Here is an 18,133-nt window from a genome sequence, read left to right on the forward strand (position 1 = left end):
GGCTCCGCGGCATGTGGGATCCTCCCGGACCGGGGCACGAACCCGTGTCCCCTGCATCGGCAGGCGGACTCTCAACCACTGCGCCACCAGAGAAGCCCCCGAGACCTCCCATTTTTATAGAGCAGAATCAGTAAACAGGCAGACCTCACACAATTGGACTTAGTTGTGCAGAAACCTAGGCTGAAGTACTGAAAAGCCTATATTGTTTTATTACTTGCAAAGAAGTATATGAAAGGTGAATGCATTTAGTGAACCTGAGTTTTAACAAAGTATAATGTGTACATTAACGTGTACTCTGGGAATTCCCTGGAGGTCCTGTGGTTAGGACTCTGCGCTTTCACTGCCCAGGGCCTGGGTTCAATCCCTGGTCAGGGAACTAAGATCCCGCAAGCCGTGCGGTGCAGCCAAAAAACAAGTATACTCTTAACAGCCGTTGTGGGAGGCTATAATTGCTCCAAAGCTATTTGCAATGCCTCTTTAAAAGTTGCCTTCAGAATTAGTTTGAGCTGCTCAATAAAACCAGTGACTTTATTCATACCTGCTTTTGAATTCTTTATGTCATTTGGTCTTATCTCCTGTTCATTGTACCTCCTTGAATATTCTCTTGCGTTTTTCCACTTCTCTTCATGCTCGCTGCCACTGCCCTAATTAGCCATCATCTCCTCTCAACTAGAGCAATTATCTCTAACAAGTCTCCATTCCTGCCCCACTCTGCACACTGCAGCTGGAGTCGTCTCCAGTGCGTGGTACAGATCTGATCCCGTCTCTCCCATTGCTCTTAAAATAGGCCTGAACCCTTGATGTAGGACACAAGGCTGTGTGTGACCAGAGTCCCACCTAGTTCTGGCCTAATCTGGCTGCAGATGCTTACTGGGGCCTTTCCACAGCTCTTAACTTGAGCCAATGGGGCCGATCCTCTGTCCTGAGAGATAAACAAATGTTAAAGTTATACACCCACTGCCTCATACCACATGCAAAATTAACCCAAAATGGATCTGAAACCTTAATGTAAGGGCAAAAACTCTTAGAAGAAAATATTGTCAATTTTTGTGACCATGGGTTCAGCAGTGGTTTCTTAGATACGAGATCAAAAGCACAAGCAACCAAAGAAAAAGTAGATAAATTATATTTCATCAAAATGAAAAACCTTTTGTGTTTCAAGGAACATCGTTAATAAAGTGAAAACATAGAATGGGAGAAAATATTTGCAGATCATATATCTGATAAGAGACTTGTATCAAGACTAAAGAATTCATAACTCAATAATAAAAAAGATAAATGACCTGGTTAAGAAGGGGCAAAGGATTTGAATAGACATTTGTACAAAGAAATACATGAATCATTAGTCATTAGGGAAATGCACATCAAAATTACAGTGTGATACCACTTCACACCCACTGTGATGTCTAGAGGGTACATTGCTGGTGGGAATGTATTGATAAAATGGTGCAGCCACTTGGAAAAACCTTTTGGTAGTTCCTCAAAAAGTTAAACGTCGAGTTACCATATGACCCAGCAATACACCCAGGTATATATCCAAGACAAATGAAAACATGTACACACAAACTTGTACATGAATATTCATAGCATTATTGTTAATAGCCCAAAACTGGAAACTCAAATGTCCATCAACTGACGAATGGATAAACAAGATGTGTTATATCTATACAATGGAATATTATTTGGCGATAAAAAGAAATGAAGTTATAATACATGCTTCAACATGGATGAATCTTGAAAACATACCGAGTGAAGCCAGACACAAAAGGCTCCATATTGCATGATGTATTTGTACATGCACAAAACTAAAAACCCCATTTTAAAGGGGTAAACTTATGGTATGTGAATGATATTTCAATAAAGCCATTATAAAAAAAAAAGTTACACTTATCTCCAACTGATTTTTCTCCCTACTGTAATCACAACAATTGAACTACTAAAAATAAGATTTAAAGAAAAAATTGGTAGGATCTAAAGTTACATCTGGAGTGCAACAAAACAAATATTTCTTTAAAACCAACAGCATCCATGCAAAATTCTAGGGTTCCAGTCAGTCAGCCCTTGATAGGCCTGGTCCAAATGGAAGACAGAAAAAGAGATCTTTTGAACAAAATTTATGGAAAAGAACTTTCATAAGTCTCATGTCTTCCTCACTAAATCTTTGGCGGGAATGAGACTTTTGAACAAATTACCTGGATAATTCTGAGGAGTGGCCAGATCTGGGAACCACTGAGTCAGTCCCCGTACTAAATTACTCTGTTTCCCAGATTCCTATTTAATTCATTGCAATTTGGCTTCTTCCACATCGCACAATTGAAACTACAGATTATTGAAGTTCGGAGCAATGTTCTGGTTCTCAGGTCCAGGAACATGTTTTGTGCGCTTACTTCTTCCCAGCAGTGACTGTTAACTCTCCCCCTCCTGAAACTCCTTTGGTTTTCGTAGTCAACATCTCTGCTAGTTTTTCTTTGCCTGTGTTCTGGCTGCCCACCCAGCCTTTAAGAGTACAGAGTCTCTAGGATTCTGCACTTGGACTCCGACTTCTTCTGTTCCCGGGAAGATCTCATCTTTTCCTGTGATTAAACTACCACCATCACACTGATGGTTCCGCATCTATTTCTTCAATCCAGACCTTTCTCCTGAGTTCCAGGCTCATACTCCAGCTGCCTACTGGGCATCCGGAGGTCCCATGACACCTCAAACCCCATAAGTCAAAATTTATCTCATCCTCCCCCCCAACCTCCACCAAACTTGTCCACCTCTCAGGGACATCAGATAATGGTGGTACCAACCCACCAGACCTGCCTCCAAACCGGGGTCCTAGCTTTCACTGTGTTCTCTCACCTCCTACTCTATTCAGTCACCATGTATGTTCTCCTTCGGTGATAACTTGACTGTCACATTCTTCTGTCTTTCCCCTCTTCTCCTTCTTTCTTCCCGTGCCTTAAGGCAGGACCTCATCCTCTTTTAACATAGTCAAAAGAGATCAATCAGTTGGGTCTTCTCTGACCCAACTGTTCCCACTTAGGAATTCCTGAAAAAATAAAGTGGATCATATCATTCTAATTTGCTTAAAGGGATCAAAAGAGCTTCTCTTGATTCTTTCTTGAATTCTTTTTTTTTTTTTTTGCGGTAAGCGGGCCTCTCACTGTTGTGGCCTCTCCCGCTGCAGAGCACAGGCTCCGGACGCGCAGGCTCAGCGGCCATGACTCACGGGCCCAGCCGATCCGCGGCATGTGGGATCCTCCCGGACCGGGGCACGAACCCGTGTCGCCTGCATAGGCAGGCGGACTCTCAACCACTGCGCCACCAGGGAAGCCCTCTTGATTTTTTCTTACATAAGAAAACTCTAATTCTGTTTCTTTTAGCTGTTGCCCCTTCTGACCTCCATCCTCATCTCTTGTGTCTCTACCACACTCACCATCTCCATTCCCAGGACACAGCAAGCAAGCAATAGGTAGTTGTGCTTTTTTTTGTTTGTTTGTTTTTGCGGTACGCAGGCCTCTCACTGCTGTGGCCTCTCCCGTTGCGGAGCACAGGCTCCGGACGCGCAGGCTCAGCGGCCATGGCTCACGGGCCCAGCCGCTCCGCGGCATGTGGGATCTTCCCGGACCGGGGCACGAACCCGCGTCCCCTGCATCGGCAGGCGGACTCTCAACCACTGCACCACCAGGGAAGCCCCCGCAATAGGTAGTTTTTAAACATTTTCTTCTGCAGAGTATATGAAACATAACCACATGTATCTTTTCACTTCTAATGTTCATAATTCCATATCCCAGAATAGGAATCAAGCCTCATTTATGATGACATTATACATTTTTTTTAACATCTTTATTGGAGTATAACTGCTTTACAATGGTGTGTGAGTTTCTGCTGTATAACAAAGTGAATCAGCGATGACATTATACATCGTAGGATGGAAGACCAACATTAATCTAGTGCTCATGCTAGGAAGAAGAGCTTACAGAATCACGAATTCTCCTTTGGTTTATGCTTTCCTTCAAAATCAAAATATGTTTTATGTTTTGATAAGATGTGTTTTCATTGAAAAAAAAAAAAGATGTGTATTTGGGGGAAAAGCAAGCACCCTTGGCCATAGGTGGAGCACAGGCTCTTAGCTCAAGAAATAAAGCAACCCTGTGGAAACAGGTCATTTGCGTGTTTACTCAGCACTTCCGGGGCACATTCAGGTGCTCATCTCCGGGTGCACAAGTCTTCCCTGCAAATCCACTCAGAATCCAACCTGCTCCCTGGCGGATGTGACAGACTGGTTTTATGTCACCAGAGAGATGGATTAATGATCTCAGCAAAAAGCTGGCATGTCCAAGAGATTTAATTTTTTTTTTTTTTTTTTTTATATAACAGTTTTAGCCAAAGCTGTTCTAGGACTCAGCGGAAGCTGAGCTTCACAGGAGAACCAACTTACTGACTAATAGCCAATCACTAAGTAGCGGGGAAGGCAAAGCCTTGGTGTCTGTGTCATGGCCCGAGGGGGTGGGAAGTAGGGTGGCACAAGCATCAGTATCAATATTAAATCGGGAAACTCAGCCTGGCCAGCCATGCCCTCCTTGCTGCCCTGGCTCGAGGCAGAAGACCGAGTCAATGGTTAAGCCTGGGGGGATCTGCCTCGCTGCAGGTTACTGGAAAGCAGCTTGCAGCATCACAGACATTCACAGGATGCCTTATTTTTCAAGACTCATTTTGTTCTTGTTTTGCCTGATGGCTCTTGTGGAGAGCAGAAAGCCCAAGAAGAGGAGATGGACGGGGCAGCTGGAAACGTCCAAGCCAAGGTAAAGTTGTGGGCGGGAGGGGAGGGAGGTGACTCGTGGTGGCAGTGACACACAGTGGGACACCTCCCGGGAGGGCTAGGGGTTAGATCGTCCGTCCTACTGGAATCTGTTTTCCAGCTGGGGGTAGATAGGAACTCGCCCTCACTCAACACAGCCTCTCCCTGGGCACAAATACACTATTGTGTCACCAGCAGCGAGAGAGGGAAGCTAGACTAGGCTGAGACTTTCATTCTGATGTCTGTGTTCAGCCAGAGCATTTTAAGTCAGGTAGTTGAAGACTTAGTGGGTAAAGCATTGTTGTACTTCTCAGATTGTGCTGCTTAGTTTCTTGGGATTACATCCTGTAGGGACCATAGATGACCTGCTAAGGAATTACACTCAAGAATTTTTTTTTTTTTAAACTACCCACCCCATATTTCAGGGCTGCTCTCACTTTCCGAGACTACCCCATGCCCTGGGGCCACTCTTGCCTTCTGAGACGGATCACGTTCTGTCTGTGGAGTGTATATCTCTAAATAAACCTGCTTTCACTTTAAAAAAAAAAATAGAATTTTTTTTTTTGAGGGGAACTGTATATAGGAATGTAGTTTGACTTATTAAGAAAAAAATGTAACGGAGTTGTCTTCTTTAAATTATTTGATTGGGAACAATTTTATAATGCTATCAGGTTTCATTGTACTGTTTTGAATCTTAGAGAAGATGTTTGAAATTTGCTAGGTTATTAAAAACATACATGTGGACAACAGTGAAGGTTATTTCATGATGTAATGGAAACACTTCCAAGAAATAACTGGTTAGGCCCAGAATTTGCACTTAACATAATTACATCACAAATCGAAGTTCCTTAATACGTTTGTTTTGAACTGATGTACGAGGCACGATATTCTAGGCCTGTTCAGCACGAAGAAAAGAGCAAGCAGCTAAGATATCCACGCCATGTGTAACACGCCACGTTACATGTCTGTTTTTCCATTCTACTAAGCACTGCGTGAACTAGTGATTATGAATATTAACTAATATCTTGGGCACATTTTCTAAGTCAGTGGTCTCCCTTTTTGATCACGTACCGCTATCAGTGACAATTTTTTGAAACCGTACCCCGTGATGTGTATACATATATATACACAAATTACATACATGTACTATTATAAATATGTATATTAAAGCTGAAAAGTTTCCTTATTTTTATTTTTTAAACATTTGTTTCTCAGTTTTTTTTTAAATATAAATTTATTTATTTTATTTATTTATTTTTGGCTGCATTGGGTCTTTGTTGCTGCACGTGGGCTTTCCCTAGTTGCGGTGAGCAGGGGCTACCCTTCGTTGCGGTGCGTGGGCTTCTCATTGCGGTGGCTTCTCTTGTTGTGGAGCACAGGCTCTAGGCGTGCGGGCTTCAGTAGTTGTGGCGCACGGGCTCAGTAGTTGTGGCTCGTGGGCTCTAGAGAGCAGGCTCAGTAGTTGTGGCACATGGGCTTCATTGCTCCGTGGCATGTGGGATCTTCCTGGACCAGGGCTCAAACCCGTGTCCCCTGCATTGGCAGGTGGATTCTTAACCACTGTGCCACCAGGGAAGCCCCAAATCTTCCTTATTTTTGGATAAAAACTAACTATAAATGAGAGTTACAATTTCTACTTCTTGCACCCCAGTGGAGCATCCTGAGTGCTCCGAGTGTGCCCCTACTTTGGAGACTGCTGCTCTGGGAGATGTAAATACTCTGTGAAGTCTAATTCTACTCAGTCAGAAAACAAACAGGTACAAATTGTCCAGGATATTGGGAAAGAGGCACCACTCTCGAAGACTCATCCTGGTTATGTAGCCAGAATCCTAGGCTGTTGAACTGGCAGGAACTTCAGAGGTCATGGGGTCCAGCAATTCCCCTGAGTTCTAATTCTGTGAAATGTGAACAGGTGTTGTATGAAGAGGGGGTTCCAGGGTCAAAGAAGGTTGGAAAATCCTGGTTTAGACCATTTTAGACAGATATCTTTATAGCAGAACTTATAGAACATTTATTATGCCAATAGAGGTTGTGAATCTTGAAGAGGAGGATAAATTATGCAGTTTTTCTTTAAAAAAAAAAAGAAAGGGCTTCCCTGGTGGTGCAGTGGTTGCGCGTCCGCCTGCCAATGCAGGGGAACCGGGTTCGAGCCCCGGTCCGGGAGGATCCCACGTGCCGCGGAGCGGCTGGGCCCGTGAGCCATGGCCGCTGAGCCTGCGCGTCCGGAGCCTGTGCTCCGCAACGGGAGAGGCCACAACAGTGAGAGGCCCGCGTACCGCAAAAAAAAAAAAGAGTTAAGCTATGCTAATAAATAGGAATAAAATGACCTGTACCTTTCTCATTACAGTCTTAGAGCAGTTCAGCTCTGTGGAGTAGCTCCTTCTCTTAGAAGTCCTGTTCACACACACACACACACACACACACACACACCCCGAGAGGACTTCTTCTAACCTGTCAACCTTCCCTGTGTCACCCTGGCCAACACACCCTCACAAAACAATTTTTCTGTCCAGCAACTGCTTTTTCAAAACTGCTTCCGGTTTTCTGATCCTTTGTGTCCCTTTACTGAATTGCTGCCAAGTGAGCCTGTTTGCTCTTAGCTGTTTGTTTTGTTTTGTTCTTCCTGCCTCTCAGCCTCCCAGGTTTATTCCCCGCCCTGCTGCCTAAGGTGGCCTCCTGATCACATGATTGCCTTCCTGCAAAGAGACGCCCTTCTCCCTTGAGATCTGAAAATACACCAAGACCTGGGAGTCTGGGCTCTGCCCTGATCACACTGTGTGGCCCCTCCTGGTCCTCGAGCCTGAGGTCCCCTTTCATCTTTCCTTCCCATTTGCTGCCCCTTTGGTTCCACCTGCCCTTGGCCGTCCTTCTCTCCTTTGGCATCATGTTTCCAGTGCTGGACCCAGGAGCCACTTTGCTTTCCTGCTACCCAGTGACCCTCACCCTCCCTAGGAATCTGGGGAAGGAAGTGGGATTGGGAAGTCAGGAGGGACCAGGTTCAGGCAGGTTCAGGCCCTGGCTCTGCTGCTCCCTGGCTGTGTGGCCGTGTTTCCTGATCTTTCTTTTTTTTTTAAATTAATTAATTTATTTTTGACTGTGTTGGGTCTTCGTTTCTGTGCGAGGGCTTTCTCCAGTTGCGGCAAGCGGGGGCCACTCTTCATCGCGGTGTGCGGGCCTCTCACTGTCACGGCCTCTCCCTTTGTGGAGCACAGGCTCCAGACGCGCAGGCTCAGTAGTTGTGGCACATGGACTTAGTTGCTCCGCGGCATGTGGGATCTTCCCAGACCAGGGCTCGAACCCGTGTCCCCTGCATTGGCAGGCAAATTCTTAACCACTGTGCCACCAGGGAAGCCCTGCTGATCTTTCTGAACCTCATTTCTCCAACTGAAACCCACTAGAATGATGTGTTGACGGCAGCTCAGCAGCCCTGCTTCTCAAAGGCATAGTGAACACTTTTTCTTCTTTTCTCCCCACTCCACACCCCGACAAGGCTGGGTTTGAGGTTCCGTGAAAGTTCTGGCAGCCCCACCGCGGGGCTGGGGCTCGGCCTATGGCCCCTGGAGTCTGGGATGGGGCAGTGGCCGGCATCTCCTGTGGAGGATGGATGCAGGGCATCCAGCTTACACCAATAGCCCAAGGATCAGGATGTCAGCGGCCTGAGTTATCAAATAACTGGACCCGTAAGAAAAACTCTGGGTCCTTATTAAGGGCACTGGGATTTCAGTCTCCTCCCTCTCGCCAGGGTGCTGGCATGCGGGAACTTCCCTTGCCCTAATCCTCCCCTCTCAACTGAGAAACTGTGCTCGCAGGGAGGGATTTGCTCCCCGCGAGCCAGGGCTGCCCTCACGATTTAATGTCTGTGATCGGCTAAGCCCTCAGGCTGAGCTCTGCTTCCACGTTCCCGGGGTGTCTCTGCTGGGGCTTCTGTATACGGCCCCCCAGCAGTCGCTGCGCAGGGGGCCGGACCTGGTCCTGCTCCACGTCTTGCGGAAGAGACCCGGGAGGGTGGAAGCTCCTTGGAAGGGCCCCTCCATGACCACGCGTGTTTCTAGGGAACTGACTTAGGTCCCACCTTCCAGCTACAGGAAGAAGCCATTGGCCTCTCGTTCTCGGGGTGTGCAGCTGCAAGGGCTTGTCCAAAAGCATATCTGATCATAGCTTCTTTCTCCAAGTGCCCAACACCCTTCCTCTTTTTCCTTGGCTTTTGGATAAAAATAAAATTTTTTTGTTTTGTTTTTCTTTTTTTGGCCACGCAGCACGCGGGATCTTAGTTCCCTGACCAGGGATCGAACCGTGCCCCCTGCAATGGAAGCGGGGAGTCTTAACCACTGGACCGCCAGGGAAGTCCCATGGGTAAAGATAAAATTCTTAACCGGATCTTCAAGGCTCTCCCTGGCTGAGCCCCTGCAGCCTCAGTCTGTCCATTTCAGCCTTACCCCTCCTACCCTTCCGCCAGTTTCATATAACGCCCCCCTGTCCTTCAGCTGGGTCACCTCCCACTCAGCGGGTCCCAAACTATGGACGTGTTGAGTTTAAATGCCTATAGGATACCCAACTGGGAATAATCTGTTAGACGGTAGGATATAAAGGTGTAGAGCAAGGGACATAGGTTTAGGAATCATCAGTAAGTGAATGACAGTTGAAGCCGCTGCCAAAGGGAGTGTCGAGAGGGAAGAGAAGGCAGCGGAGACAGGGTCCTGGGGATGCTGACATCTAGGGACAGGCTGCGGAGGAAGGCAAGGCTGCAGTGGAGGTGGGAGGAGGACCAAGCACCCTGTCCTGGAAGATGAGGTTTCCAGCAGAGGCTGGTCCTCCCTGACCCTTGGCAAGTGCACCTTCAAGGCCTCGGCTCAGGCACCAGTGGGGCAACAAGTGCTCAGGAGTGAGGAATGGCAGCAGCTCTTTGGGAAAGTTATTTATTTATTGAGAGGTGGGGAGGGAGAGATGTTTTTTTTTTTTAAAAGGAAATGTTCAAAGAAGAGTATAACTACCACCACTGTCCCGCCATCACTTTTCAATTAATTTTGCGTGAAGAGACGTGGGGTCCAGACAGATTTTCTGCTTCATTTTGGTTCAAGGTGAGAGAGACTCGAATCCGTCTGAATGCTGATGAGAATGGACAGTGAGAAGGAGACAAGCTGAGGAAGCCAGGCCAGGGTGTTGAGGGCGGAGTCAAAGGGCTCTGGGAGAAGGAGGGTCAGGCACATCTGCTGAGCCCCCAGGGACCCCCAGAACCTACAAGGCCGAAGGAAGTGAAAACACTGCTACTGCTACTGTCTTCCGAGTTGCACCCACCCTATTTGCACTTCCTACCTGGTGTCTCACAGGTAGGACATCTGGACATCAAGATGGCTTCTAAGAATCTGATGCACTGTCACCCCCACAAACATGCCACTCCTCCAGTTTTTACCATCTCAGCGAATGCCCCACCATTCACCAAGGTGCTCGTCGTAAGCCTGGGCCATCCCTGCCTCTTTGTTTCCCCCACACCCCATACCCAATCCATCAGCAAAGCCTTTCTGATCCCTTCTCTACAGCTCCACCCCTTACCGCCCTAACCCAGGCACCATGTTCTCTCAGCAGAAGTCTCCTAATGGTTTCCCATTTCTTCTCTGCCCTCCCACCATCTCCTCTACCTGAGTGATCTTCCCAGGTATTAAACCAGACCTTTGGACTCCCCTGCTCAGAATTCCCATGGGTTTCCCCACTCAGTGTATACCCCTGAGGACCTCAGCATCTAGTCCCTGGCCTTGTCTTGCACCTCCTTTCTTACTGCTTTCCTCCTCCTTATTCTCTGCCCACTGGGTTTCTTACTGTTCCGCACACAAGCCACACTCACCTCAGGACACTTGCACTTGCTCTTCCCTCTCTCAGAATGCACTTTCTTCAGCTCCTCTCATGACTCACCCTTGCCAGGGCTCAGAGGGCTTCTCTGATCACCCTCTACCCCAACCCATCTCTCTCTTCTTCCTTACCCTGGTCTATGATATACTTATGGCACTTTCTATTTATTTGTTTATTTTGGCTGCACTGGGTCTAAGTTGCAGCACGTGAGATATTTTAGTTGCAGCATGTGGGCTCTTAGTTGCGGCATGCATGCGGGATCTAGTTCCCCGACCAGGGATTGAACCCAGTCCCCCTGCATTGGGAGCGCAGAGTCTTACCCACTGGACTACTAGGGAGGTCCCAATACTTTCTGAAGTTACATTCTTTATCTGTCCACTTGTTTATTGTCTATTTCTCCCACTAGGTCATCAGCTCTGTGGGGGAGGTGAATATATGTCCTCCCGTGACTTGAGTGAGCAGTGTTTGGACAGAGTAGGTGATCCATAGAAATGTGTTGAGCAAATAAACTTGAGTCCAGGAATTGAAGAGTTGTGCAACCTGACTGCAGGATGGCTGTCCGTATTGTCCGGGATGAAGACGTTTTCCTCTACCCTGCTAAGTTCTTCTGGCTGGTCTAAGAATTAAATTGACATGAGACAGATTAACAGGAGAAAATCAAACAAAAGTTTAATAACCTGTATCCATGGGAAAGACCCAGGAAAACTGAGTAATTCACCCAAATGGCCAAACCCTCAGCTTAAAAACCATCTTCAGCTAAAGACAAAGGAGGATGTTGGGGGTAGTGGTTTAGGACTACAAAGGGGAGAAAGGCAATTCACATGAAGATGAAAAAGAGGGACTTCCCTGGTGGCTCAGTGGTTAAGAATCTGCCTGCCAATGCAGGGGACACGGGTTCGATCCCTGGCCCGGGAAGATCCTACATGCCTCGGAGCAGCTAAGCCCGTGCGCCACGACTACTGAGCCTGAGCTCTAGAACCCGCGAGCCACAACTACTGAAGCCCGCGCGCCTAGAGCCCGTGCTCCGCAACAAGGGAAGCCACCGCAACGAGAACCCTGTGCACTGCAACCGGAGAGTAGCCCTGCTCTCCGCAACTAGAGAAAGTCTGCGGGCAGCAATGAAGACCCGATGCAGCCAAAAATAAATAAGGTTTAAAAAAAAAAAAAGATGGAAGTTGTTTGGTAAACCGATGGTGTGCCGGGCTGTGCAGAGACAACGGGACACCAAGTGGACTCTGATATCCAGGCCCTGCAGAGTTTCTCCCCACCACCCCTATAGCCCATATTCTTTGCAGAGATCTCTGGTGACAGCTCTCTTCCAGGAACAGGCCCTCTGTACAAATTCTTTTAGGCAGTTAGGGGGAAGCTCAAAGGTTCTTCCTGGATCTTTTGGGCTTTGATTGTTTTCAGCTCAAAATAATCCACATGCCAAAGAGACACATTTTGAGGTGGCAAATTTTGCTCTCCTACGATCTGGATGTTGAACTCCCCAAGGTTGAAGGGAGGAACTGAATAGAGAGAAACAGGTGGTACCGAGCCCAGAATTGGGAGCCTGCCTGGGAGGTCCGGAGCTGTGAGAAGCTGGACGAGGCGACTCCCAGAGCAGGGCTGTAAGGCGGGGAGGCCCAGCTCACAGGGGAATCTGCTTCTTGGGTGGGGAAGACGGTTGAGGGTCAGGTCGGCACTGAATAATAAAGCTTTTCCCAATTGTGGAAATGTTATATATCTGCACTGTCCAGTAGAGTAGCGACCAGACACCCATGACCCTTGAGTACCTAAATGTGGCTAGTGGAACTGAGGAAACTGAATACTAATTTTATCTAATTTTAATTAACTTAAATCTAAACAGCCCCATGTGACTAGTGGCTGTTTTACTGATCAGCACAGCTTCAGACCTCCCATCAAGTGATACCATCTGGGCAGAGCTGGTAGAGAATAAAAGTTAAGAAGGATTTCATAGGAAGATGTCTCAAAGAACAGGACCTCGAGACAGGAAATATGTCACTTTCCTCTTACAGGGTTTAAACAGGAAACATGCTTTTTTCTCTAAAAAATCAACAAAATGTGGTAAGAACGTGGAGAGTAAATAAGGGTATATATAGATGAACAACGCACACTCAAAAACAAAATCTCTTCATTGACTTCTAAAACCCTTCAACGGTCAACACATAACAGATATGATAGTAACACTGACTTTTTATGATTATTTTCTTCTGTCAAGAATTAAAGCTCAGGGAGTTCCCTGGTGGCCTAGGGGTTAGGATTCCGGGCTTTCACTGCCGGGTCTTGGGTTCAATCCCTGGTCGGGGAAATGTCCAAATAACCTGTCTCCTAGCCTTCCTTTCTTCCTGCCTTCCTGCCTCTCCATTTTCTTTTCCTTCCCCTCTTATTATTCTCCCTGTTTAGTGATGATCCTAAGTAGACTATTGCTTTAGAAGATTTTGAATTTGACTGCTTTAGGATTATGTGTGATTCTGGTGGGGAATAAAAAAAAGATCTGGAAAGAATGAGTGTGAGTGAAAAAGAGGCGAGAATTACTCCTTTTTCCTCTGGGTTAAAGGAAGGACAGGGAAGCAGGGTCTGCAGTGCTGGGCTCCAGCTCCCCCTCCCACCACCTGGCTGGATGGTCGGGGCAACTCTGTGCCCAACTGTGGCCTTGATGCCCGCCGGCTGTGAACTGTCTGTTCTCCCTAGGGTTGAGGCTCTCTCCGCCAGGGTGGATTCTTCAGACACCTGCCAACTGGACAGATGTAAAGAGCATCAGGTCTGGCTAGGATAACACCAGCCTTTTAAAACTTTAACTACATTTGTCTCAGAATTTTATTTTATTTTTTAAAATACGCCACTTTGGTATATTGATTTTAAAAACTATTTATTTATTATTTATTGATATTGGCTGTGCCGGGTCTTAGTTGCGGCATGCGGGATCTAGTTCCCTGACCAGGGGACGAACCCGGGCCCCCTGCATTGGGAGCGTGGAGTCTTACCCCCTGGACCACCAGGGAAGTCCCTAAGAATTTTCCTTATCGCAAAACCAATGTTATAACAACACTGAAGAAATATTTTAACAGAAAAAAAAAAAAAAGACACATCATAATTCTCCACCATTAGACCCAACGGTTGGTCATCCAGTCATGGCTTTGGACAGGACAGTTAGGAGCCTGCCAGGTAGGATGGTGTCCTGCCTCGGGGGGAGCTACTTTCGGAAGCTTCTGGAAGGGCCAGGTCCTCGGGCCAGCCCGGCCGTGAGGGCCCGGGGTGGTGGAGGTAAGCGGGGCGGGGCGGGGGGACCCTTTATCTCTCGACCTCCCTTCAGTGGAGAAAGAGATGGTAGGATGGGCAAAAAGGTGAGTAACCCGTAGATCCCGCAGGAAGTAATCTCCCCAAATCTTCTCACGCGATGTCTTGGTGGGTTGACGGAAAACAGTTTCTTGCTTGTCTTGGCAGTCACCTGTATAAGAAGAACGGGGATGTGACCAAAGTCCGAAAGGGAAAACCTCAGCCACTTCTCAGAGTGGATGAGCACGATTTCACCATGAGGCCCGCCTTTGGAGGTAAGACCGTGTCCTCCCCTCGGCCCTCTGGGGCCCGATGCCAGGGCTGCCTCATGCCGTTCTTCCGCTGGGTTCCCTCAGACACAGCCCTCCCCCCGGGGGCCCTGATGCTCCGGCTCATGCTCGGAGAAGCCCAGCTGGCTCCCAGCCACTCATTATCCCCAGGAGAAAGGAGCTGGAAGGAAGTGAGTGGAGAGGGCTGTTGAGAAAAGGACCTGAGGGTGATTAAGCTGTTTACGTTCATGGAGGCCCAGCACTACTGCTGCCGACTTTCCTTTCCGAAAAAAATAAGAGCATAAGAGCCACATGCGCTGGGGGCAGGGGGCGGCTGGGTGGCAGGGCTGGAGCGTCCGCACAGGAAAGGACCTCCCGGCTCTGCTATCCCGTGCCTGGCTGGGAATTTGGGGTTCTGAGGGGGCCCCCCCCCCGCCTGCCAATGCAGCAACAGTTTAACGCCTGGCAAAGCTCCCTTGCAGACTTGCCCCAAAGGAGCTTCCCTGCTTCGGCGGCTTGGGGAGGAGTGGCGGGTACAGGAGGAATGCCACGGAGGGGAGGGGGCTGGGAAAGGAGCCAGCCATCTGCACCAACCAGGCAGGGAGAGAGATGAGAGCTGCAGAACGCATGAGACACGGGGCCCACGCCCCCCTTGCGCAGGTGGGGAAACTGAGGCCCGGAGCATGGCCGCTGAGGGGTCCCGGCCAGAGAGACCCAGGCAGGCGGGTTTCCATTTCCCCTTTATCTCGCTCTTGAACTCCTCTCAGGTGCCACCTGTTCTCCTGGGGCGGCAGGAAGGAGTAGGGTTGACTTGTGGGCAAGTCACCGACCCTCCCTGAGCTTCTGCTTGCTGGTTTGTGAAATGGGGATAGTAATCCGTCCATCTGGGGTTGCTGTCAGGATTAAACGAGATAATGTATGTAAAGCCCTGGCACATACAGACTCACGGCCCCTTAGAAAAACCCAGCTGTCGGGCCTCCCTCGTGTGACTGTTAGGGGATTAGGACATTAATTTATCCCAGAGGCTGTTGCATTTTACAAGGACTCAAAGCCTTCCACTCAGTTCCCTGAGGTCTGACGCCTGCCGAGCAGGAGAGAGCAGGCGACAGATGACAGCCCCTGCCTCTTCTTCCTGCCCCGGGTGGAATGCTGCACAGCCAGGGGTTCTGGTGCTTGTTTTGGATAATGCCACCAGAGAGTTTTCTGAGATTCAAGAACATTTCCCTGAATAAGCAGCTCTAAAATTAGCAGTATGTGCTCCAGGAAGTGCAAGAGAGACATCCTCGTTCCCTTGCCTTTCTTCTAGAGGGTCGGGTAAGATGCAGAGGGCCAGCAAGGTGACTGGAACAGGGTTGACAAAAAGCGGCATTAATGACAGCAAACAACTCCTAGTGACTTCTGTGCCAGGCACCATTCTACTCAGGGTACTCGCAGACACGATCTTACTTCATTCTTCACAACTCCGTGAAGTAGGTACTATTATTATGCCCAGGTGGGGAAACTGAGGCGCAGAGAGGTGAGGTGACTGGTCCAGGTCACATAGCTACTGAGGTAGGCCCGCTCTCCTAGCTGGTTCTCTTTCTTACCCCCTCAATCCGCATGTCCCCCAGTGCTGGGCCACTAGGCAGAGCAGGCGTGTTTAGGGCTCACAAAGAATACTCCTAGGGGCCCCTGATAAGATGTTATTTTAAAGTCAGAAGAAAAAAATAAAATTTTAGGTAGAAGAAAATGTTAATATATAATATTAATATATTCATCTTTATACCACCACAGTTGTATGCTTTTTAAATATTTTTTTTTTCTGGTGGAAGGGCCCACGAAGGCAAAAGTACCCAGCGTCCTCAAAAGTCACAACGTGACCCTGCCTCAATGCACAGTTTTGTAGGGCAGCTGTGTGTGTCTGGGTGTGGGTGATCTTCTGAATAACACATTGTAACTTTCTGACGGAGCAGTTGATGTTGCTGGCAGGAGCCTGAGCCATCACCTGGTTAGGACTTTCAGTTTACAGAAGAAGAGCCCGGGGTCCAGGGGTTAAGTGATGGCCACAGAACAACTGGGGGCAGAACTTGGGTTCCCTCTCTGATGGCAGATGCAAAAGTGAAAGCCTCATAAAAACGCCCTCTTCCTCTGGGAGAAAGCCAGGAAAGCCAGGAGCTAGCTCTCAGGACTGGCAGGTGAAATCCTGCCACGTTCCCAGAAAACCCAGCTCTGAGTAGAATCATCCAACAGGCTGCAGCCTCAGCCAGGGTGCTCCTTCCTCAAGCCACGTTTGGGGAGCAAACTGGACTTCCTGTATCCTGATCCCTGCAACTTCTGGGGTCGCCCAGAGTGTGGAGGATCAGGACAGTCCCTTGCCCCTGCCTGAGTAAGCCTCTGAGGCTGGGAAAGACCCTGACTTTAGTGAAAGCTGCCGGGGAAGGAGGTGTCACCTCCAGCAGGTGCGATAAGACCTGAGGCTCTTACACATCAGCTGTCAAGATCTCGGTCACCAAAGCCAATGGAGGGGGCTGCTCCTCCTTCCCACGCCCTCCCCCCAGAGCAGCTGGTCTTCTGGGCACCTTTTCTCTTCTGCAGGGCTTTCCTGGATATCTAGATGTCACTTGGATGAAATAGGACCAGGGGAGCACATGGTGAGGTACACGCACATGAACTCACACATAAGAATCTTTGCAACTCGTGGAGTCCTGGCTGTTGTCAGTCTGGCTCCCTGTGCACCGATGCCGAATAAAAATACGGAGACAGAGAACTGGAAGATAAGAAATAGTGAGGCTTTTTATTTTCCTTGCCAGGCAAAGGGAAGACACAGTAGGCTAACGCCTCAAGAACTGTGCCCGCCTCCTTGGGGAATCGGAGAAGATTTTATATGTGCGGCTCGGCTCGCAGGGGTATATGATAAGGATCAAAAGTAGTGAAGGTCTTGCATTTCTTTTCTTCCGCAAATTCATGGCCAAAGCTGGCATCAGGCGGCTCAGCACCCGGGCCTGGTGTCCCTGAAGTTATCGGGGGCCGTGAACTTCTTTCTGAAATGAAGAGTGCTACAAGGGAGTGTAGGGGGAGAAGAAAGGCCAGGTGCAAAGGGTAATTTGTATGGAGTCAGAGAGTAATCAGCTTTGTGAAGGACAAGTCTAGCTACAAGGGTTTGTTAGTAGTAACAGCTAAACAATAACCAAGATTGCTTAACTCTTTCAGACCTGTTTATGTTGTTTCCCCAGCCTGTTCATTGTTTCCTTATTTTCCTTGTTTATCAGAAAAGTCTCATTTCTATTTTTGCTGCAACATGGCCAAGCAGGCTGGCTGGGGCCATCAGAGGAGGGGGCTTCCCACCACCTGGGGTTCCAATGATTGCTATAATCCATAGTCCCTGGAGCATCTGCAGATGGTTTAGAGCCAAGAAGCTTTGCTTGCAGGTCCTCCTGAGGGTCTCCATTCCATCCAGCCCCCCACTCCTGTGCAGAGGCACTGGCCAGGGGGTGGGTGTGTCTCCGAGGAAGGAGGCTTGCAGACAGCACATAGATGGCTCTGTGTGACTAAGAGAAAGCCCGCCTTCCTTGGGGGCAGCGCTGTGCCAGACACCTGGTCCAAAGCAGAGCCTGGGCTCAACCGGCCCTAATGCCGGCCCAGCCTAACACGCCCCTCTAAAGAGCAGCCATGCACGCTCAGCAGGCCATGCCAACAACATACCCGTCAACAATTGTGAGGTATGTGTTGCACCCCTGTCTTCTCTTCCTAACTTGTTTTTCGAAGAGGGGCTTCCTTATGGACTGACATTTAAAAATAATTGCTAGAGGGCTTCCCTGGTGGCGCAGTGGTTGAGAGCCCGCCTGCCGATGCAGGGGATACGGGTTCGTGCCCCGGTCTGGGAAGATCCCACATGCCGCGGAGCGGCTGGGCCCGTGAGCCATGGCCGCTGAGCCTGCGCGTCCGGAGCCTGTGCTCCGCAACGGGAGAGGCCACA

General features: G+C 48.7%; 1 protein-coding gene across 1 annotated transcript in view; it reads left to right on the forward strand.

Moving 5' to 3' along the window:
• Positions 1-4,602: 4,602 nt before the first annotated feature.
• Positions 4,603-18,133, forward strand: part of GABRR2 (gamma-aminobutyric acid type A receptor subunit rho2) — a 50,632-nt gene continuing 37,101 nt past the window's right edge. The window contains exons 1-2 of the mRNA XM_007103128.4: positions 4,603-4,790; positions 14,078-14,184. Of these exons, the coding sequence (XP_007103190.3) occupies positions 4,603-4,790; positions 14,078-14,184 (295 nt within the window). The remainder of the gene's footprint in view (positions 4,791-14,077; positions 14,185-18,133) is intronic.

This window comes from Physeter macrocephalus, chromosome 10 (genome assembly GCF_002837175.3).
Source record: "Physeter macrocephalus isolate SW-GA chromosome 10, ASM283717v5, whole genome shotgun sequence".
Taxonomy (NCBI): Eukaryota; Metazoa; Chordata; class Mammalia; order Artiodactyla; family Physeteridae; genus Physeter; species Physeter macrocephalus.